This window comes from Hesperophylax consimilis, chromosome 9 (assembly GCF_061612785.1).
Source record: "Hesperophylax consimilis isolate HC1 chromosome 9, BYU_Hcon_1.0, whole genome shotgun sequence".
Taxonomy (NCBI): Eukaryota; Metazoa; Arthropoda; class Insecta; order Trichoptera; family Limnephilidae; genus Hesperophylax; species Hesperophylax consimilis.
Window position 1 is genome coordinate 40,514,378 of NC_142844.1, and position 25,066 is coordinate 40,539,443.

At 34.8% G+C, this 25,066-nt stretch overlaps 1 protein-coding gene across 1 annotated transcript in view; it reads left to right on the forward strand.

Annotated features, from left to right (window-relative positions):
- ed (hemicentin protein echinoid) overlaps positions 1 to 25,066 on the forward strand; it is a 249,377-nt gene that overhangs the window by 191,520 nt on the left and 32,791 nt on the right. The window contains exon 3 of the mRNA XM_089635966.1: positions 12,588 to 12,848. Coding sequence (XP_089492092.1) covers positions 12,588 to 12,848 — 261 coding nt within the window. The remainder of the gene's footprint in view (positions 1 to 12,587; positions 12,849 to 25,066) is intronic.

Genomic DNA, 25,066 nt, shown 5'->3' on the forward strand with positions numbered 1-25,066 from the left:
TTAACAGGTTTCCTGATAAAATCTTCATATATTATCATGATGTTCGAACAATATTTTCGCATTCCGTCACGATATATTATCAAGGCATGATAACATATTCGTAATTTACTAAAAGTTTATCAGGAAACCTGTTGATTCATTCGTAACATTAATCACCAATAATTTCAAGAGATTCTTAATAAATCATCAATACCATTTTTGTCCGTGTAGTTCACACATTCGGCGTTTGATGTTGCCAAGTTTAAATTATTGTCAAATACATCCATATCATTTAAATATTAGTTACCAAGAGTATGTAAACTTTGTTCCGGGGAATGCAAACTATATTTGGAATGAGATTATATATACAGTGGTGGGCAACATCTGAACACATCTCACCCGATGAACCCGGGCTCCCCTGCTAAGTGCCCAAAAGTAGCAAACTACTTGGGGTGACCTATGGCAGAGGTGTTGGCTTTGCAATAAATGGTTCCCAGGGCGGCGGTACCCATATCCGCCTCTTAAATTCGAAATTAATAATAAGGTTAGGTTATTTTTTTTCGTCTGTCCTCGAAAGTTGGAATATTTCAAATATTCATTAACTACAGGTGATTTAAATCAATAATTGATATATAAGTCCTTAATTTAATACCACGGGAGAAAAATAAGGAATGTCAAATTGAAGTAACAATGCCATCTAGTGGCGTTGCTGTGTATCTTTTTAGCAATAACCATCGCTGTCAAAAAGTTGCGGTTTATTTGGTCTGATTGACAATCCGTTGTTAACAGACCGATTGCCTTCTCTAATGCATAGACGCAATGTAGGCATGCTGTGTCTGTTCTACAGGTATTTCAATGGAGCCTGCTCCAAGGAGCTAGCAGCATTGATCCCTGATGCACCGGTGCACGTGCGCGAAACTCGACGGACACGAACTGAACACTCGTTCACGGTTGACGTTGGCTTCATGAGAACGGGCCGTTTTTACGACTCGTTTTTGTGTAAGTCGGCTCGTATGTGGAACGAGCTACCGGCATCTGTTTTTCCTCCCTCCTATAATCCGAGTCTCTTCAAGGCCCGCATTAACAAATTCCTTCCTACAGCCCCTACCTTACTCCGCCTCACAACGCCGCCCAACCGGGTGGTGACATAGTTCCCCTGTCTGTGCACTGCACAGGCAGGGACACTCTGTGAGGTGTCACATAAAAAATAAAAATAAATTATGGCTGACAATAATCATAAGGGTGTCCGCGTGCAAATTATACATAGTTATAATTATGGTATTGCGAGGTGTTGTCTTATTATTTAATTTTCTCTGCGTTCCACGAGTAATACAAGTATGATGAGGAAATAGTTTTTAGTGAGGCAGTAAGTGACATTTAATGTGAAACATTCCCTTGGATACCAATGACGATGATAACTTTTTCGTGGGCACCGCGGGGACCGGTGAAGCTTATCGGACCCAATTCGTTTGAGCGGATGACACATTTATTGTTTCCCATAGTTCGAGTCCTGGTTATATTTACATTAGTCAATAACCGCGGAGTTTGGTGGAAATTGATTGAAATGAAGCGATTTGCCGCGAAGGGCGTTGTGAATACCAATGGACTGTTTTAGCTCGGGGATTACCTGAAATTGTTATTTATGAATATTCGTATCAAACTCTCATTTAAACTACGTTCAGATACTAAAACAAAACACCTAGTTTAATTTTGTGTAAAAGCTTTTATGTGGACATGTTTTATTTAACTTTCACTTTAAAGCTTTTTTAACAAATTATTATAAGCAATAATTACTAGCCTAAAACGCAGATATAAATAAAAAAAATTCTCCGAGAAAAAAATAAATGCCGCCGACGAGAATTGAACCCGCACCTTCTGATTGCCGATCAGGTGCACGGAACCACTGTGCTACGTCGGCTTATTTTGTTATCCTTTGTAGTGTTATCCTATATGTGATTTGCATAAAAACCTTGTCTTGTAAACATAAGTTTACCTTTAATTTTTATTTTTAAATTACTTTGTTGCAAAAATTTTTCATTAAATAATAATTAAACACTTAGGACGGGTTGTTTAAGTGAATTCGAACAATTTCTGTGAAAGTTCTATTTAACTTCTTTTACTAGGCATTTCAAAATTGGCCTGTTGTTTCACGATACTTGGACAGTAACAGAACTTAAATAGAACCCTCACAGAACTTTAATATTAACTTTTAAATTTGATGATTTGTTCAAATTATGTGAAATCTCCCGTCCTTTATGAATAAGTTGAATAACCACCGTTATTATTATTAATGGAGTACTGAACGCAGATCAATAAAGAGACGCTTAGATGGTTTGGGCATGTAGAGCGAATGAGCGAAGAAAGGAGTGTTAGGAGAATGGTAACAGGATAAATCATCACAATTATAATTCATCACATCTTTAAAAAGTAATATAAAGTCATGGAAAGTTGATGAAACAAAAACTTTATTAACTGGGTTATGTAGGTTAGGTTAGGTAAGGTTAGGTTAAAAAAAATTTTTTTTCATCGTTTCTAATGACTTTATATCACTTTTTAAAAGTGTGTTGAATTGTCACTGTGTTGAGTTATCATGGAACCTAGTAGAATATATGATGCAATTGTGAATGGTAGCAAAAGTCGGGGACGCCCGAGGAAGACATGGCACGACCAAGTGAATCAGATACTTGAGTCAGGCCATGTCAAGAGTCAGAATAATAGAAGAGTATGTATCAGACGATGTATGAATGTGAATGACGCAAGAAGTGTGTGCCAATACTGAATTGTTTGGCGGTCCGTCCTCTCTGTCTACCCCTTCAGAGAAAAGGCGTGGTGGTTAGTTAGTTAGTTAACCACCGTTTTAAATAATTTTATATTACATCAACATCTTTCAGAACCAATGAAGAAGGGGGAAGGAACCCCCAGGACACAAAGTTTAGGTAGTATTAAACAATATAGTTTCTAAGGATCTTAACATTCTAAAATTAATTTTCAAAATTGAAATTTCTCAGGATACAAAAAAGTATTGCACAGTATAATTTCTAACTTTCGTAACATTCTACAATTCAATTTGAAATTTGAAATTCCTCAGAATACAAAGTAGCATTAAAAAACATCATTTCTAAAATTAAATTTCTAATTTGAAATTCTTCAGGATGCAATGTTGTATTTTATTTATTTTATTTTATTTTTATTTTTGTTTATTGCAGAAACAAACAGTACATAATTACATAGATGACAATAGTTACAAAGTTATAAAAGTTAGTATAATAATTGGTACCAATGACATGTCGCTGACATATATACATAGGAGGTATATTATACATTTACGGTTAAGTTACATTTTTAAGTTAAGTTAATTAGTGTGCTGGGGAAGGAGAGAGGTGTGTGTGAGTGTTTGTTTGTGTGTACGTGTGCGTGTGTGTCTGTGTGTGGTTGTATGTGTTATGTTGGCGAATTTAGTGTGCTAAAAAAGTTTTTCTTAAATAGAGGGAGAGAATCAAAAAATATATCGGTACTTGTGCTTGTTTGAATTGAGTTGAATGTTTGAAGGATGCGAGAAATAGGGGAATTGGCTGCAGCGTTTGTATTATTACTAGTTGTGTAAAAAAGGTTGGTGTGTCGAGTTCTTTTAGATGGGGTGTTAAAATTTATTTGGGATAGAAGTTCTGAGCAGTCTATTTCGTTGTGTATTATTTTATGGAGAAATGTCATGTCAGCTACCGTTCGCCTGGATTTCAGGGATTGGATGATTTGTATCAAATAATATAACATCTAAGGTTCGCAACATATTAAAATTGAAATTCCTGAGAAACAAAATAGTATTAACAATATAATTTCTAACGTTCGTAAGATTCTAAAATTCAAAACTACTTAATTCTTATATTTTCAGCCTACATAATGTTATAATGCAATTACGCTGCCGTTCTTACATTATTTGATGTAATGGTCAGCATAGTTGTCTTTCAAGTAGTTGTTCGGCGTTCTCACCGTGACAATATTTTTAAAGTTTAAAATTTTCTTTTAGTTATAATACACTTTCTTCTTACAAAACGTAATTTTTCACGTTTTTGAGATTAGAACCCGAAAAATTAAACAGCCAATGTTTTCCTTCTGATTATCTCATTTTACACAAATTTACATTCCTACGTGATTCATCTGCGTGTAAAAATATCGTATCTGAACGCTTTAAAATGTATCGTTCCTTCATCTCGGTGCATTGTGATTACTTATTATTAGTAATAATTAGTTGTGTGTTGCTTTGGGGAAATGGAAGTGTCGTGTCTTTGACCGGCGCGGGCGCAGGGCCTCGGGTGGATGCCTTTGCCTCCGAGACATCGTGGCCTCTGCCTCTCGCGGGAAGGCCCACCTTCATTGCCGAACAGGTGCCTGATGCCGGCTAGAGGTTACCAAAACCTGATGCGCCCGTCATTTAGAGCCAACTCGTTTATACCAGCGATTCACAAAGTCGCCAATATTGCCACGCTGAGGGCAAAGGCGTTGAAAGATTTTGGCAACCAAAATATTTATAATCACATAAATTTGATAGGTCTTTGCGGTTCTTTTGTATTTCCGAATCATTTTGTTATACCATTATACACTTAGGGATTATCAAAGATCATGGTGGTAGATATCTACTTGGTTATTACAAAATGAGATGGCATGTTTAATAATTACGTATTTAGTAACTAATAATTATCTGTAATCGTTTTGAAAATGGGACATAATATGCTTTATTCGGTATCATTTTGAAACTTAATCTAACATTTTGCAAATTAATAATTTCTATTAATTATTAGTCTTCATAAATTCACTTGTTTATTAAAAAAATACCATCTTTTAAAATGACAGTTCCAATGTGTTTTGCAACATTTTAAACGTTATTAATAGATATAAAAGTTAGTATCTCAATTTACAACAAAAATGGGGCGTGGAGTTTAATAAATGTTGGGAATTTCTGGTTAAACCAAACGAAACTTGTACAAAACGCTTAGGTACCTACCCACCATACATTATTCAGAAAGTATAATAACAGATAAACGGCTTTCGCAACATGTTTCTTTTTAACGTCTCTAAAGGGCAACAGCGATAAATTTACTTAAATTTTCTATTACGTTACACAACAGATTTAGTACGCATGTTTAGTGGAGTATAAAAATATCATGTGTTTTATTTATCACCATACCCACGTTATTTATCGTCAGTTTTATGTGGATATCATCAAGATGTCGTTAAAGAATTAAATAATTACACGAGTCATTAAATCTTTCATATAATTTGCTTGTTTGTAATATTATTCTCGCTCGAATTAATAATTTCCCTACGTTAACTCATCAAATAGAATTGTTTACGATTTTCGGTTTAATCTTGCCTCTATGTGGCCATTTCAAAACTACGAGAAGTCGAACTAACCTTCTAGGAACCCACGCAACTATAATATATATTTTATGTTAAAACTACGCATGTGTAACAAAGTTCTTAAAGCTAAGGTGATTATGATTTTCATATGTAAAGTTTTAGGCCGCTTTCCTTTAATATAGAAAGAAACTTCAGTATAATGTTCCCCGTTGGAAGCTTTTAGTTCCTTAATTTCAATACGGAAAGTTGATTTCATTTTGATAGTTAAGTTAAATTTCAATATGGAAAGTTCATTTCTTGTTGATTGTTAAGTTAAATTTCAATATGGAAAGTTGATTTCATGTTGATAGTTATGTTAAATTTCAATATGGAAAGTTGATTTTTTGTTGATAGTTAAGTTAAATTTCAATGTGGAAAGTTGATTTCATGTTGATAGTTATGTTAAACTTCAATATGTAAGTTGATTTCTTGTTGATATTTAAATTAAATTTCAATGTGGAAAGTTGATTTCATGTTGATAGTTATGTTAAATTTCAATATGGATAGTTGATTTCTTGTTGATAGTTAAGTTAAATTTCAATGTGGAAAGTTGATTTCATGTTGATAGTTAAATTTCAATACGGAAAGTTGATTTTATGTTGAAAGTTAAGTTAAATTTCAAAATGGAAAGTTGCTGATAGTTAAGATTAAAGCTTTGTTTTTTCTGAAACAATTGCACATTTTTGAAAACTTTTTTCTATAAAAATAACATTTGACAATCTGCCTCCAAATTGTCTTCACAATACACTCCTTCACAGACGGTTTGAGCCACAGCAACGCGTGGCGGGGTTCAGCTAATATATATATATAAATGGATGAGTTCTTTCTCTTCAACAACAAAGTAATTCCCCACCTAAAAAAATGTGTTAAATATTCATCATCCTAACGATTCAACAAAATATTAGGTATTTTATCTGAACCTGGCGTTTTGCCTCTCATGTCAGTTAGAGGATTGAGGAGGGATTGGGAAGCTGGATACCCCTCGACTACCGGTTTGGTAAGTGGAACACCCATGGCAGGCGGCTTTAGGCACTTCGAGTCCGGTTGTAATCTTGCAACATCTCTCAAACACAATTCTTGAACTTGCCAGCGAAGAATATTCCGTATAATCGAGACACATTCCTTCGCTTCGCAATTTCATAGAAAAATGTTTTATCACATCTCCCTAGATTGGCTCATACTTTGCTACGAGTAGAATTTTCTCATTTTTATTTGCTTCCACAAGGAATTTCTCTGTTTTGGCTTTATATTTATAGTCAATGAAAATTTCTCTTGTTCTGCGAATATCGATTCCGTGAAATTTATCGGGTTCTCGGAGTATAATAATGGATTCATTCGAATATTCTTTGAAATATGTTCTAGAAACTGATCTCTGTTCGGGTAATATTTGCAATGCTTAATGAGAAGATACACAGAAGTTACCTGGTGAAGTGGGAGTATTATTCCTCTCCTCTCACCTTCTGTCCCCCGGGCCCGTCCGCAGCCGCTGGCCCGCTAGCCCGCTAGCCACGAAGGAGGTGCGTGCGTTTGACCTCGGAGCCGCCGGCAAGTTACCGTTAGCTGGATTGACGACATCTATCGGTCTTATTTGGCGTGAATTGTGAATTGATCGGAACTGCAAGCGACGCTGCATCTCGAGGAAACTAAGACAGAAGCCATCGCCTTTACCTGCCTTGCGCTCGCGCTGTTTCATTAACGGTTATTAAATACTATTCGGTCATTATATTAAGTCAATTGTTTTACTTGGTATCTTCTAGCCACTCCCATTGAACTTAATGAAGTTTCTTTCGGAACGATCGATAACGGGATTAGCAATCATAGGAACCCAGCTAATAATGATGTTACGAATGTACATAAGCTTCGTATCATAGTTTTCAGTATTATCATTTTGTATAGCGTTTCTCCAATTAATTTTAAACCTGCGTGTACACTTGTCTTCGATAAAAAATAATTTCATTGTATTCATTTCAAAAGACGTCTGAAAATTATTACTGAAATAAAACAAATGTCATCATAGCACGCGAAAATCGAAGTTGTAACTAATGAAAATACGTAAAGGAAAATGATTTAATGTGGCTCGTTTTAGGGCTTTTCTTCGCGTGAAATATCGGCCTTTCAGATTAATCGCCCGGTAGGTAATTTTCCACCCTCTTAATGACGTATTGAATCGAATGAGAAAGATATATTTATTGATTTCCTCTTTTTCTATGACAAAAACTCGTTTTTCCGTAGGTTATTTAGCTCTGTCAGCGTTGGGAGTTAGTGTGAAGGATATTGTCGATGGTTCAATTTGCTGTAATTAATATCGAGTGGCCAATAATAATACGAAAGTAATGATTGGACGTCGGAAAAGCTTGTTGAAAACCGATCTTTCTCCAGAGGTAAAGTAATGTAATTCCGAGATGGTATTTGGTTGCTGGTACCTGCCCCGTTGTGGTCGCTAAGCCAAGCAGAATGCCTTTTCTCTCTACCCAGGCCGAGATGGAGATGGGACTCTGCATACTGACAAGATTGCACGAAGAACGGTGTATAAGATGCGAAACAGTTTATTTCTTTTGAAAATTCCAACATAATGGCTTTTTTCCCGGAATTGGAACGGGATCCACTTCATTCTCGATACGGTACCGGGTCTCTCAAGCAAAGAAAATATCTCTATTTGTCCTGATTACCTACCTAGGACAACCGTTACCAAGGTACTTACCTGTTCAACAGCCAAGATTGGAGTATGTCGGGAAATCAATTGATATATTGATTCTATTTCTTGAAATCAATACACTAGTATAGTACTTGATAGTTAAGTGATAAAATGATTTTAAATTGTCACTTTAATGAGCCTTTGCTTTTTCAAACACGCGCATAAAACCTATTGAAAACTCACATTAAATGAGAACAGTCGGTGTCTGCTTAAAGTCTATGTTAATTGGAAATGTTTATATTAACAAACCGGATTTTTATTCCTTTCCATATATGTTCTCTTATTATTCCTTTCTATATATGTTCTCTTATTATTCCTTTCTATATATATTTGTTCTCTTATTATTCCTTTCTATATATGTTCTCTTCTTTTTTAATTGTGACTAAATATGAACCAATCTTAGTCTTTCTTGAAAGTGAAAAGTAGCTACAGAGAAATGTCATTTTTTTCATTTCGACCTCAATTAAATACAACCTCGTTAAGCTTTATCCTCACATTTTGCTATTGAGCTTTTGAGGTTTTCGTGTAAATAAATCCATGATTTAAGTAAGTCGCAAATAAAAAAATTCCACATTCATTAATTGAAATATGTTTGTATCTACTTTCATGAAAAGTAAATTGAAAAGCTTGCAGAAGAATAATAATATATTTTTAAGAATTTTCATACAAACTCGTAGCTATTAAAGTTTTATTTTTGGAAGTCGATAATTTTTTTCCAGAATAGAAGCGAATATAATCTTTTTAAAGCTAATGAATTCAATTCCAAAGTTTCTTTTTGGAGAAATAAAAATGATCTTACGTCTTTTTAGGAAAATCGTGTTGAATATCAAAGAGATGGGATATTACAAAAATCGTTTAAATATATTAAGTTAGTTCTCCCTCAATATTAATAAAGTGTTTTAATCAAGTTTTGGTGAAATTCTATTTGGCATCAATCGCCTGCAAAACGAAACCGCGCCTAGACTTCATGCGTAGTCCGCCACTTGAGCTTTTCTTCGGCGGGAAATAATTTAAAGACGAGAATGGAAGAGTATTGAGAATGGCGTGAATTGGAACAGGAATCAATTGATATGCGTCGGCTTCTCTTAAACGTCTCTCGTGAAAGCTATTAAAAATTTCATTATAATTTCCTCTCGTCGGGGCATCTCCATTCCTATTCTAATAAACTTTATGGTATTCCAAGGAACAAGTGTTGTTGATAATTCCCCGAGAATGCTCGGAATAGTTAATTGCAGGCTTTTGACAGCCGTCTAATGTAGGCCGTAGAATTTATGAATTCCGAGAATTTTTGCCGAAGGACGCCCCCAATATTGGGCCTAGCGCTGCCATCGGTAAAACGTTCCCAGTCAGTATTCTTTATTAATGTCTAACTTTTTGACAGCCTGGAACGGTGTGACATTTCACAGGCGAAATTTTTATCACATTTATTTTCTTTCCACGAAATTCATCTTTGATCTCAGACATATCATTTGTTCCAGAACATTTCATATTTGTGTACATTTCTAAATTTGCGAAGAATATGTTTTTTTGTGAAACAGCAATGTTTTATTACGAACTAACAACGAAACAAACTGGGTGTTATTATTCCGATGCGTAATCTGCCGTATGGAGTATATGAGGAGTGAGGAGGCTCTTCGGCACATGATAAATGGTACCTTATAAACAACGCGAGAACGTGGAACTGGAAACAGGTCAAACAACGTATTAATTCAGTTCTCCTCAAATCGCCTTAGGAATGTTCAATTCTTGTTTCGGGACCGCCCCGCTATTTCCTTTTCCATTTTTCAACTTCCACAATCTGACTCCAGGATACACGCGTGAATTTTCTAAAATAATATGTTTCCTAGCTGGATAAAATATGTAACGCTTTTGTTTTATTTTAAAATTCCTGAATCAGACATCCCCAGCACGTGATACGCGGAGTATATAAACACGGATAGAAGAACAAAATGAAATAGAGTCAAATCCATTATTCATAACACACCGACACCAAAAGCCGAATATTTGGTATTTAAAATGTAGCCATATTATATAGCGGCTTTACTAATCCACGATCCTTTGTTTCATAATTAATTGTAAACCTAATCTCAATTAGGCAATTATGGGCTTCGGACCGGAAAACTCGAAACGTGCTGCGGGGGTTGAAATGTTTACAAAAATATTAAAAAATGATGTATAAATTTATTTCAAACCAAGAGCTTTAATTTTTATTCATTCAAGATATTAAAAAGGGTATTTAATAAAGGTAATTTAAGCCGGTGATGTAGCAGAATCATCAACCTTTAAAAAGAAACCTTTGTTATCTCGCTCCGCAACCGTTCGCCCTTTGGCCTCCCTAAATAAGTGAGAATTTGATGTTTTATTAGGGCACCAATCTGACTGGAAATACCTAGGTAGGTATATAATAAGGTTGCAGTGACTGTGAATATAATCACGGAGCTCTGACTGTAATTTAGATCCAACTCAAAGATACGCTTATTTCTATAGGATTTCCATTGTTAGCAGGTACACAATCTATGCCTTTATTTTTCACTTGATAAAGCCATTCCTTGTTTTCGTTGCTTGGAAAAAGGTCTCCCCAGGTAAATAAATTCTTTCCTTTATTAACTCAACTGTTGTCATCGTGTATTTATACTTCTCTTCGGACATCCTTTTGCATAACTTTTGCCGTACTCAAATCCCTCTCGCGATACATCAAATTAATGGCAACGAAATTTCCCCTTTTCAGGAAAAAAGTGTATAAAATTTTAATATTTTTATCTTTTTTTTACCTACCTTCACCTGATTCATGTCTTGGCATTTCATAGCCCCGGAACTCGCGTTGATCCACAAATACATTTGAGTCTAGATAGGACTTATCTTTGTCTAATTATACATACTTGTCATGAACGCACGTTGCTCCACGAATTCATTTCAGTCTACATACGACTTATCTTTGTCTAATTATACATACTTGTCATGAACGCACGTTGCTCCACGAATTCATTTCAGTCTACATACGACTTATCTTTGTCTAATTACACATACTTGTACATATTATAGGCTATAGGTATATTGTTTGTTGTACGAATAGTTTACATGTATCTAGTAGTAAACGATTGTAAAATGCGTTGGCGGTGTGGCGGCAGCCTGGGTATTATGTTTGATGGACTACAAAAAAGTTTTTACCGCGCGCTGTCGTACAGAAGATTAATTGGCATACTATCAAATGGATAATATCAATACTTTACTTGATACTGGAAAGTTTTTACCGTGACAATCTTGTGAAATATGAACTCGAAAGTGTTTAATATTGGGCGGTTGTCCCACGGATCGCTGAGGAATCAACATAAACCGAGTGCTGTGAGGGTGCGGGAAATGTTTGCACACGGCAGATGTCAAGTAATAATTTTGTAGCTTTTTGCCTAGTAAATTTTCGATATTGTAGATTTCTGTTTTCGCCTTTACATCTGTCAAATTGACTCACGGGTACTATTATAAGGGTACTTTTATAACAGGTAATTTAATATACTAATATGAGAAACATGTAAACTGTGTGTCATGGCAATCAGTGACAAGTAGAATGTTTTGTGATATTATTAATGTCAATAAATTCGTAAGAATATTTAAAAAACTTTATTTAACTAAAATAAATTTAATTTAAAAAATGATTATTATAAGTTTTTTGTGATATCGGCGGTGCAAACACGTAACCACGTACCGCTTGCTATATATATATGGAAACATATATCTAGCTGTAAACGTCGTCTCCCGATCCGTTCGCAGGCCCCAATACAATTATATGGGTCAGTGGGCTCTCGGTATACCGTTTCCTTACAACACCCGGTTTTTATCGATTTCTTACCGACCCGTGGGTCGACAGCCTTAAATAAATTAAACTCTCATTAATTTATCTTACAATAATTGAGCGACTCTCTCTTCAGAAAAATTGATGTTTTATAGTAAACTTCAACTGATATTTATATAAATATTTATGTCGTAGGCTGTAAGGGAGATACTCTAAATTTTTACGCTATGAAAAGCGAAATTTTGACTCGATACAATAAATTTTCAAGTACCTTAGCTGATTGTGTAGCTTTGATTTTTCTACTTATTTAAATCTACAACGAATTACAAAATAATATTAATAATAAGGATAGGTATTTTATGTGACGCATTAAACGTCCCCAAAATACATGCAAATCTACTCTAAATATCCCCTGGAGAAAGACCACAATTCCAAATTTTATATAATAATTCTATTGGCTTTAGCTTTTAGTGACTAGATTTCAATTGTCAGATACATCCCAACCTTCCTCTTACATCTCTCCCTCTCCCTTTAACCTCACACCATAAAACAATTGGCGAAGCCATAGTCTCACCGAATCCGGGCGGTTGAGATTGTAAAAAAATAACACACACATCATCTTAAACTTCTAGGCATGTCTTCCTCGGGCGTCCCCAACTTCTGCTACCATTCACATTTGCATCGTGATTACAGTAAATATTTAGCTGATACATATATTTGTTTAATTCGCAGGCTCGACTACCGCCCAGAGCAGGGCCGCTACGACCTGATGATCTCCAACGCGTCCTACGAGCGCGACAACGGGCGCTTCGAGTGCCGCGTGAAGGCGGGCGGATCCGGGCAGAGCGTGCACGCGCAGGGGTACGCGCTCACCGTGCTCACGGCCCCCCAGCCGCCGCACATCTGGCCCGGCGCGCGCGTGCAGGCCACGGAGGGGCGCGACCAGAAGCTCAATTGCTCCAGCGTGGGGGGCTCCCCCGAACCGGACATAAGGTAAGAACAAACTACTCAATATCTCTTATTATTGCCTCGTATTACATGTTCTCTAATTGAACTTACTGATTTTCATCGAGGTCACACATTTGTATTAAACAATATTTTACTAACGGTGGACAAAGGTTGTTTAAAAATTGTTGATATAAATGTACACCACTTAACTATTTTCCAAACCGTAGCGAAGTTCTGCTTTAACTCGACCGTTTTACATTTCATCTGTAAATATGCATGTGTTTTTCGTTTCAAGATGGTGGCCGTTTCAATGACTCATTTTTTTCAAATGTATACTCCACGTGCGTATTTGTACTTTTTTATTCGCATTTTTTTCGATATTGTGGTAGGTGCTGAAGAAAGTTTGAAAGAATATTTTAATTGAGAGAGATGTTTCTTTGGACAAAATGTATAATTCTTTATTTGATATTTTTAAAATTTTTACTAACAATATATGTTTTATAATATTTAGTTGGTAGGTATTAGTACTTACAATCTTATGATTTCACAGGAAATTTTGGTTTTGATTTATTAAATTACTTAGTTCACATAAATACTAGTTTAAAAACTATCGTCTGATTCCTCATTATTCTTAATTTCAAACTCATAATATTAACTAGAAATGTTTTCATTTGAAAGTCTTCGAATGGAAAGTTATGGTTACTTGTTGTCTATAATGTGTTTAGCGGGGTTACAATATCCCGCGGAAAGGAAGAAACGGGGCCAATTAATTTGGCTGAATATATCTTATTAATCCAGTTAACGTATTTACCGTCGTTTGAGGACGAAAGCATTTAGAACTTTTCTATATTATATATTGTAGTATCTTGGGCACTTTTCAATAAGTTGCTCCAGAAAGGTAGTGAGAAACCAATACGCTTCGAGGCCCGAATCTTAAAAGGCTCGTCTTCCCCTAAACACTCAATTCAAACTTTATCGGAACATGTTTTGTTTGTCTCTACAAATGTAATATAACCTGTACCAGAAGTTAATGTTTGCTCGTTGCCTGAAAAGTACAAGGAATTAATCACTCGTATGTCCTCAGCAACTACATAACCCCAACACGAGTTACACAGACATCATTTCATGTTTTGTTGTTTGACAATATTTAGTGGCATGAACGAATCGCGTGCTATAACCGCGTCCATAGTTCCGCTCGGTTACCGCTATGGATACGTTGCCAGTTCTTAATCCACAGAACACAAAATTATCGCACACAGACGGAATAGTCTTTTGAAGCCAAACATTCGGGAATCAACTAAACACTTTTCCGAAGTTTTATTCAAATAAAATACCGCGTGCAAACTGACAGATCCAAATAAAGAAAATAGTGCTACGAATTGTACACGCGAACATCGCTGGAAAGGTGAATTTAATTTTATATTTCTGGGATAACGTAACAGGTTAACCTCCTAGATAAATCTTAACCCAATTTTTAAAAGTTATTCTTTTTTTATTTCAGTGCCGGCAACCCGGGCGTTTATTTATTATTAGTTATGTACATACATGATTTTTCTCCTTACCCTCCTCACTAGACAAAGTCTGTTCTGAGGCTGGTAACTAACAATTTCTAATTACATAAAAACAAATAAGTGGTAAAAAAAAAGAAATATATATATTATAGTAAAAATAATAATAATAAAATAAGAGGAAAATCAGAATTTAAAAACAGAGTAGAAAAAAGAAAATATATAATTTTAGATATAAAGAATATTACTTATCTCTCTTCTTTCTTTGACATTCAACCAGTTTAAAAATCTTTTGAATACCCAATTCAAATTATTAGATGCGACGTAGGTCTTTGTTTGGGCTACAAACTTATTGAATATATGTTGTGCCAAGTAAGATTCATGTTTTTTTGCAAAATTTGATTTGATATATGGTACTTGTAATTGATTGTGTGTGTTTGCTCTTGTGTTTTGCGAGTGAGTTATGAAGTGTGGTGATATTTTTATGCAGTTTTTGTAGATGATCTTCTTTATGAATAGTTTATTTATGTCTAATAGGTTATTGTTGATCATTAGCTGTTCTGTCGGATGTAGATAAGGCTTTCTAAACATAATTCTGATTATTGTTTTATGATTAATTTTAAGTGATTTGAGATGAGTCTCTGCTGCTGCTCCCCATACTGAAATACCATACATAAGAATACTTTGACAGAGTGCAAAATATATATTTTTTAGCTGAGGTAGTGACATAATGTTTCGAATTGTTTTGAAGATGTAAGAGAGTTTCCGTATTTTTTTTGTAATTAGGTTGATTTGGAGATCCAATTTTAAGTTATTGTCAACAGTTAAACCGAGATATTTAATATTTTGCGCATAATCAATTTTGTCACAAACACAGCGTGAGTTAGTTAATGAGGTAACTGTGCAGGGGTGAAGATGAAGTTGTGGGCGACTATCTGGCTGACCAGCTAATGTTTTACTGAAAGTTAAGTATTTAGTTTTAGAAATTCGAACACTCTAATTGAATGAATCAGTTCCCGTACGCCGAGAGCTTAGTACTCCTCTAACCGCTGCTGTAATAACTAACAGCGTTCCTCCAGACATCCTCATTGTCTCGATAATCCTCGGTTTTGACTGTTACAAAAGTTACAAAAGTTAGTGAATTTTCATATCTTCTCCGCAACTGAAATACGTTTAAAGTTTGGCCGCGGATTATATCACACGGATTATATCAAACGGAAAATTTCTAATATATTTTGCCGCTTTGAATGATAAACCCATTGAGGGTGGAAAGCTTAAAGTTTGCTACCACAATAGACGAAAGTCTATTTCCTCCGGATGTGGCGATTATCCTGAGAGGTGGCTGCCAACCCTATTGAGGCGTCATAAATGGAAAATCTTTAAGACGTGTGGCTTGGCTGTGCTTTTATCTGTAATTTGCATATTTATTTTTGGGGATATGCCACGGAGAGGTTTTGAATATTTACTCGGGTAGCGAGGGAGCGTTTGTTTGGCGATTATGAAAAAATATAATTCATGATGCAAATGTTTTTAAACCCGTTCAAATATTAATTTCAAGTAGGTACCTATTTGCTTACTGCATATTGATTTTCATTTGACATACTCCAAATAATGTCAGGAATCACTGGTTAAAGTAAGTCAAGTACGTCCCTTAACACCCTGTATAGTGAGGGGAGTACGCAGGAAATCGACAGGGTAGGAATGAATGTCGGGAATTTGTCTACGTTGGGTTTGTAATTGTATATTCCAAGTGGAATGGAACAAAGCATACGGAAATTCCAATGTGAATAAAAGCCTTCTTCACAAATTAGGCGCTCGGGACCACAAGGACTCACATTCCATTTGCCACAAATATACTATACACCTGTGGTTCAAGTCAAGTCTTGGATGATTGAACCAATCGGACTTGTTATTGAGTTATCTTTCATGTCACACTAACGGAACAAATGATATTGTAACTAGACCCTTATCTTAGCTTTTTTTTTAAAAATTCTATGTATAATAATAAAGATGTACTGATAGATTTATTTATTATTGAGATGTGAACCAAAATAGATAATTATGATAATATATCTCATTTTTTTTAAATATATTAGCTACCAGATACGGATATTGGGTATTGCTTAGTTATAATTTTAACTAGACCGGCAGTTTTGGCAAGAGTGAGAATCCTTTTATCAGCTGATATATCGGAATAATCAATAGTATGGTATCAACCTACCTACTTACCTACATACTACTACCTACCTGCCCGAAAAGTTTGAAAAAAGCATTGTCATTAAAATGGCGACGTTTCTTTGGACAAATTGTATTTTTCCTTATTTGAAATAAAAAATGTTTTAAAAATTACGTAGGAAGATACTTAAGTACCTACTTACAAATCTTATGATTTAAGAGGAAATTTTTGTTTTGATTTTTTAAATAAGAGAACTTTAGAAATATATTTTTGGCGCGATTTTTACTGTTTATAGAACTACTAGTTTATCTTATTTGTTGAAAATGTTTTTATAACCAAGTGTCTACTGTTTACAGAACTACTAGTTTATCTTATTACGTTTTTATAACACCAAGTGTTTTTTTAAAATTAATTTTCAATAAAGTGCATACAATATTTTGCAGTGTTTTGTTCAGAACTACTAAAACGGTTCTTACGCCTCTTTTGTTCCGAACATCTTAAATTAGCTAATTAAAAATTGCGGTTATGTTTCTGGACAATAATATGTAGTTTTCAATATAAAACTTACATATTCTGACGAACGAAATATTCTATAAATTATAAATGTATCGTTATATAACGATTATATGTGTATTTATTTTGCTTCCTTAGGTAAATATGTATTTCATGTAGAAATGCAAATATCTCTTAAAACGATTAATTATATGGTTTGTTATTTTGCTTCCTGGGGTAAATATGTATTTCATGTAGAAATGCAAATATCTCTTAAAACAATTAATTATGTGTTTTGTTATTTTGCTTCCTGGGGTAAATATGTATTTCATGTAGAAATGAAAATATCTCTTAAGACAATTAATTATATGGTTTGTTATTTTGCTTCCTGGGATAAATATGTATTTCATGTAGAAATGCAAATATCTCTTAAAACAATTAATTATATGGTTTGTTATTTTGCTTCCTGGGGTAAATATGTATTTCATGTAGAAATGCAAATATCTCTTAAAACAATTAATTATGTGTTTTGTTATTTTGCTTCCTGTGGTAAATATGTATTTCATGTAGAAATGAAAATATCTCTTAAGACAATTAATTATATGGTTTGTTATTTTGCTTCCTGGGCTAAATATGTATTTCATGTAGAAATGCAAATATCTCTTAAGACAATTAATTATATGGTTTGTTATTTTGCTTCCTGGGGTATATAGGTATTTCATGAAAGAATGCATATATTTCTTAAAACAATCATATGTTTTGTTATTTTGCTTCTTGGGGTATATAGGTATTTCATGAAGATATGCAAATATTTAATAACATGTGAAACTTATTTCGACGGTAACATAAAACATTTTTGTTTTTAATATTATACATGAGTCTTTCATCCATCTGTTTGTCATTGTTCAAGAAAGTGCATTCTACTGGAACTGCATTGCCATCCGTTTATACAAAATCCTGTTCCCTTGTCCTGTATGTGATTCATCTTCTTCTTCTTCTTTCTAGCACTATCCCAACTCATTGGCTAGGTAGGCTGTATGTGCTTCATCATTGAAAATAATGTCGTTTTGTGTTCTAACTGATTTGAAAAAAATGCTGAAAATATTTTATTTTAAAATAAAAATAACAGTGCGATTGATTGAAGGCGTTAGTGTTTTTTTCACCATTGCGTGTCATTGTAGAAGTACAAATTGTGTGGAAACCTAAAAAATTCAGGGCGGAGTGCAGCTGGTTTTCAGTGCAGTGCATTTTTGTGAAATACACACCCCTTTGTCTGCAAAAAGCTCAACAGGGTTTTATACTATTTGCACTTCAAATTATTCTTGGATGGTTTATTAATACATAGACGCTTTATTTTATTATTTTTTTTGTACGTGTGTATTAATGTACTATTTAAAATATTGGGAAAATATACATGAATATCATATTTAGGCTAATCATGTAACATTTTAAAGAAAATAGCTACAAAGTATATATTGTAGCTGTAGGATGTTTTGTAGAAAATATCGAAGGAAAGATATTACAAAAAACTTATTTTTAAAGATAAAAACACGTAATATTTCTCCATTCATTTCCAATCGTTTTTCATCCACTCTGTTCTTTTATAAAGACATGTGGTCTCAATGGGAAGATAACGAAACATAGAATTTGTTTGATTCTTGCCAACCCAACTCCACGTCTGCTCTAAAATAAACTAAATCTACAAAAAAATTGTTTATTTTCTCAGTGAAAATGTGTAACTAACAACTAACTGCCAGGGTATCAATGTCCGGCCGGCAATCTTTTTGCTTTCTTGTGAAAATGACCAGGTAGTTCATCCCTCTTTTCATCAGTGCCAAGTGAAATATTCGGTATTCGCCTCGCAGCTGAGATGACGGTGTCTAGTATTTACGATCCCGCGTGCACCCCGGTACACATTACATTGTATACTGGAAATTAGAATTTATTATCTGTTCCATCCGAGGCCCACGAACCACTGAACTTTTTAAAATTTTCCCCCTCGAAGCCATAAATCTCTGGTATCTTTTCTCGCAGGAAAACACGTTCACAGCATCAGCTATGATATGATTAAGTAATTATGTAAAACGGAAGATCATCTTCAAATTAAAAAAAATACACCTTTAGTAAAACATCGAAATAACATATTTTAAAAACATTTTATCCTTCATATTTTCAATGAACGAACTTTTTTCTTTTCAAATCTCTAAATGTTTTTTAATCAAATTCTGAAAATCGTTGATTCAACACAAAATATAATAGGGAAGAAAAAATAAAATTGTGTTATTTCTTTGAACTGAAATTTGAGAAAAGTTGATTTTTGTGTCCCAAAGAAATTTCTTAAAAATCAGAATATCTGTTAACAGTATTGACTTTGTTTAATTGATATTTGATACACTTCTAGCACACTACCTCCGCACAAAGCACACTGAGAAAAACATTTTCTCTTCCTAACGAGATTTATATTTTTCGAGAAAAAACATCTTTTTTTGTCTTTGTGTTATTTTTGTTCACGTGTCACATTAAATAAGTGGCAAAAAATGATAGCACAAGTATTTTCTGAATACACGAATAATATAATATAATGTTATTTAAAACACACGATATTTAGGATTTATTTTTTCTCTCATAAATAGGATGATAATAATATGATATATATCTGATATTTTTACACTCCAAACCGTCGTACTAATTAGATCCTTACACGCCCGTTTGACGTTGGTGTGTTAAAGCCGGCCTCGAGCTTGGTTTTAATCAAACAAACGCCGTTGTAACGAGTCAAGTTTTTTACAGTTCTGACCTAACGCGCCGTATGATATTTACACAGCGTTTATAAGCAAAGCGGTTAGAATGTAACTACCTGCAATCCCGGCGTTGCCCGGGCTTTACACAGAGTTTTTTCGAAATCACATGTAGATACTAATTTTTCACGTTAAGTGTGCAAAATTCCAACACTCTGTTTTAGTGGGTTGGACATGAGATTTGGAAGTTTTTTTAGAAATCTCATGTAGACAATATCTAACCTTGAAGATATCGAACCTAACAGATTTGAATACAGAACATAGTGACCCACACACAATCTTCTTTTTTATATTTTTCTTGTTAAATATTTTGACTCCCGGGTGATTATCTATGAAATATAATTCTTATTGAACAAACTTAATGTTGTCTTATCTTATTTTGTGCTATATATTTCAAAACTCCGTAGCTCATGATAAAAATGATTTTGCGTACTGAAAATAGATGGCGAAACGTAATATACATTTGGGATCGAAAATCTTTCCAAACTTCACGATAAGTACGAAAGAATCTTCATAGTGAGAAACCCGAACAGATTTTCTGCTTAAAATTAAGATTATTACCAAATTCAACACGTCTCCAGTGAGAATTCAGAGTCTCAGCCCACCACCTCCAGAAGGTTAACGTGCGTAAAAGCGCTCCACGAATTTGTCACGGTGACAGAAAATTCGGCAGGCAATTATACTTCAAGAACGAAGGAAATGAGTCATGTTTCCGTTTCGTTTAACACTTTCGCAAACTAGACATTTGGCCTTTACAACCGATATTGGAACTAGAACATTCCCTATATTTGATTCACACTCACGTCAACAGTGCGTCTAGTCCGGGATTTATCACCAACACGAGTGAGTTGTTTAATCTCTTGATTGACAATAACAAAGACCCATAATTAGTCTCACCGATAATTATATATTCTTGTCCCTTGAAACCTTTTGAAACGACAAGCCTGCACGCCTTTGGCACCGTTAATTGATCCTTTGCTCCTCTGACTCCTTCTGACAACTTTATATAACATGAAGTTTTTACGATTAAAAACGTGAACTTCGTCTGCGTGACATTTGCACGCTCGTTCCAGCCTTTCGTTGGTCACGCCTCGCAGCAGTCAGTGCGATGCGCGCTAGATTTTCGTGCAAAATTGTTTTCAGAATAAGATGAATTACTTCCTGGTGTAAGCATTGTAAGCAAGCGGCATACGTTCATGAGAGGGGAGGGATTTCAATTCATCATCCCCCGGGATTACCCGACTGCGAAAAAATGAGGGACAAAAGGAGCAACATTTTCAGATTTCTGTGTCAATTTCGAAATAAAGCATATTCTCGCTCTCGGTTGTGGCATTTAGGTTTTTTCATTTACACCGAAGGGATCTTCGTTAAACTCAACGCAAAGTCCTTTCTTTCGCGACTCATTTCAAGAGTTTTAAATTCCAAAACGGACTGCCTATTCAAACTTTTCATATTGACTAATGTCGGCTGTTTCATTTCATTTTCTTCTGTAATGAAATTGAGACGTGCAGACAAGAGCCCGTTTTACAAATGTTCATTCTTCTTTAATTTATCTAAATGAAGGTTAGTCTTGAAAGGGAGTCACCCAGTTTTACGGTTGTTTTCATAACCCTTTGCCGAGACTGAATAAGTTTTAGGTTCGTAATTCGTGAAGGTCTATTTAATCCGGATCCACTCTTGTCCCGGTGCTCCGAAATCCGCCTCTAATTACTCACCTGTACTAACACGCTCTCCCTAAATATGTAATGTATTATATGTATACCCGCCATGAGCGCGCGTTCCGGATGCCAGGATGCGGAGGAACAAGGATGAAGGAGGGGGTGTTTGTTTGCCGGTGGATGTTGGTCACGACACACGTGGGATGAACGAATAGAGCAGGCGAACCGGACAAACGCGCTCGGTATACGCCTTCCCTCCTTATTAACACTTCCCCGCACACGAGTCACACACTTTTATCAAGTTGTTTCTGGAGTGAAAGTATCAACCCCCAGACGACTTCTTCATTCTAAAGGCCTTAATGAATTTTTACTGTGTACTAATTGCTGTTGAAAAATCCTACGGAGAATCTTTATGGAATTTTAATTTTTAAATCATTTTACGTCGAGGGAACTTTAGTTAATTATCATATTTTATATTTCTGAATAACAAGTCCATTTTCTGACGCTGTGGAACAATCCGAAAAATTATTTTTGGTGATTCATTACGAAAATTCGTAGTCTTTTGGAGTAATTACTTCAATGGCACGGCATGACGGCTAGTCGTTGTTTCGAAACACCTCGGAATATAATGATGTTCCAAGGTTATCGTTTCTGAAATGACGTCATTAGTATTACCTCCGATCTCTCTTTGATGATTCAACGTATTCAAGTCATGAATATTATTAGTCACTCAAAGTGTGTATACACTCAGCAATTAATTGATTGCAGATTTAGAGATAAGTCTGTGGATTATCGTAAATTTATACACAAAAGTTGCGTGTTTGCGGTTATTTCAATTTAAGCTAATTAATGCTCATTAACGTAACATTATTTAATTATTTCTCACTTATCACCTCATTCCCACGGAAAAGTGCCTATATACCTGCCAACATATGTATAATATAATCGTTGGCCGTTTAACCAGCTGAATGCTATTGAAACAATGAATAGAAATACCTTTATGTAGACTTGACTATTTACTTTTGACTTAATACTTCTTGGTTCGAACATATTTAGCACGTGCTCTGTCTCATTTACACTTGCTTGACATCGTATAGAAAATGTAAGACCCATTTATGGTTCTTCTTTATTCTGTGTGTGTAGAAATAAGATCCCAGAGGCGTACGTGTGTAAAACCATGTATGATCGCGTGAGAAATGTGGAGATTCGCAAAGAATGCAAGGCTGATGTATCTAACAGTAATGAGTAAAATTAAGAATAAGAAGCTTTGATGGCTGGGCATGTAGAGTGAATGAAGAAAGAAAGGATTTTAAGGGGAATATATTAATGGTAGGAGACGTTGGGGACGCCCGAGGAAGACATGGCCCGACAAGTACTTGGGTCGGGCCATACAGAAGAGTGTGTATGAGATGAGGTACGAATGTGAATTAGACAAGGAGAGTGTGCCGAGACGTACCGTGATGGTTAGTTAGTTTAGAATCAAAGGCTTGAGTGAAAGAGCAAAACGTGTATAACAATGTTCTCGATTTTCGAAAAGAAAATAAAAATTGATTAGGTGAGAAAAGCCATTTCGCAGCCATTGCGGGCAGCTTTCACCATTTTCAAGAAACGTGATTGGTTCCTCTTGCCCCCTTGGTCATCTGGAGGCACTGCCGGCGCTGGTCCCATGGAATTATAGGCCTCTAGGACCTTCCCAACGAAGAAATAAAAACCTACGACCCTCTTCTGCTCCCAAATTGTCTTTCCCAAAATCAATTTCGTAGATTTTTGGTCCGCCTTGCAGCTTTGGAGTCGCTTTTATTCTACTGCCGTAATATTCATTCAGAAAATGCGAAGTTTCCCGGGGTTCCCAGGGGCCCGTTCCTAGTTGGGCTCTAAAGAAAATATCATCTCTAGTCCCGGCTACTGGCGTTTATCATTACTTGTTATATTCTTTTTATCTTCGGGAATGGTTAGTAAAGTCAAACATTTAAGTTATTAATCGAAGTAAAATGACTAAGCAAACATTTCAACACATTGTCTGTAAATTATCGAAGTAATCCAACACTTTGTGGCTTGACATTATACAAAGTTCTCTGTTTAAAACCACTTTATTTAATTTATACACTTCGAGTGTTTTCGGTTGATCTCAACCTTCACCAGGACAATTAACATTTTTTTATTTATTTCTATATATAATTTACAGTTTCACATAATTATTTATATTTATATATGATACATTTCAAACTTATAACTATAATATGTTGTGTGTAAGGTAGGTTTGAGAAGGTGATACTGTATGTGAGTAATATTGTATGTTTCGTGAACACCTCACTAGGAGAACCTGTGCTGAGAACATATAAACATAGTTTATTTTCCCGATGAAGATTTAGATCAACTGAAATTGATATTTCTTTTAAAAGACTTTTTATGAAATGTTTACACTTTTTACACATTTCGTTAAAATGTCGCGGACAGTGAAGGTGTAAAGTTTCTAATTGGATATGACAGTCTGAAAAGGTGAGTTTTAAGTTTAGCTCGGAATTCTGTGAATAAGTAGCTACTTATAAAATTTCAAGTTTAGCTCTGAATTCTGTGAATAAGTAGCTACTTATAAAGTTTTAAGTTTAGCTCTGAATTCTGTGAATAAGTCTTAGTTGTAAGCCATTTATATTCATTTTATTAATTAATTATATTATACAAAATTAAAATGAAAAACAAAATGTCAAGCCACTAATTGTTTGCTTTCTTGGATAATTTAAATTATATTAGTTTATTTGTGCAGTACACTTGAGGAGAGTTTTCATAAAAAACGACGCTATACAAATCCAAGTACTTATTATTATTTTTTTTACATTTTCAACATCATGCGGTATTTCGTGTATATAATAATTATTGGATGACTTGTATAGCGCCGTTTTTTTGCAAAATCACCTCAAGGGCGCTGTACAAACTTATAATACATTTCTACAGTGATCTATGTTATTACTTAACTATTTATGGAGATAATATACAGTACAATACTCACCTGGTAGGTCACTTGAGATTAACACTTTATTAAAATTATCTAATTGTTTATTAGCGAAATTTAGATCCAGGATTTAGGGCATAATTGGAAAATTGAATATAACTTGACTTTCTCTTAGGAATGGTATATTTAATTTAAGGGTACGACAGCTTAAAAAGGTAAGTTTTTAGTTTAGACCTGAATTCTGTTGGACTTGTTATGGATCTTAGTTCCGGAGGGAGTTTATTCCAAGCCTTCGGCCCAGATAATCCGAAAGCGCGATCACCAAACTTAGTATTTGTCTGTCTGCCTACAGCTGATGATGTCATATACCGTCGCATTAATTCGTAGACTGCGTAACTCCAAATTTTTCGAAAATACGTTTTTAATGCCATCTGGTATTAAAATTAGTCCCGCATCGACTAGTAAAACTCGAAAAAAAAAATAACCTTATAGATAAACACAAATTAGGAAACTGCGTAAAATCATGGTGCCATTTTTACTCGCGAATACTTCGAAACTCCTTAATTCAGTATTGGCCGGTGAGCCGTGCACGCTTGTTGTGTTTTTGACTGAGGAAATTTATTTAAGGTGTAATAGTTTTACCGTGAAATTAACTGAGATAAGTTGATTAATCAATTTTGA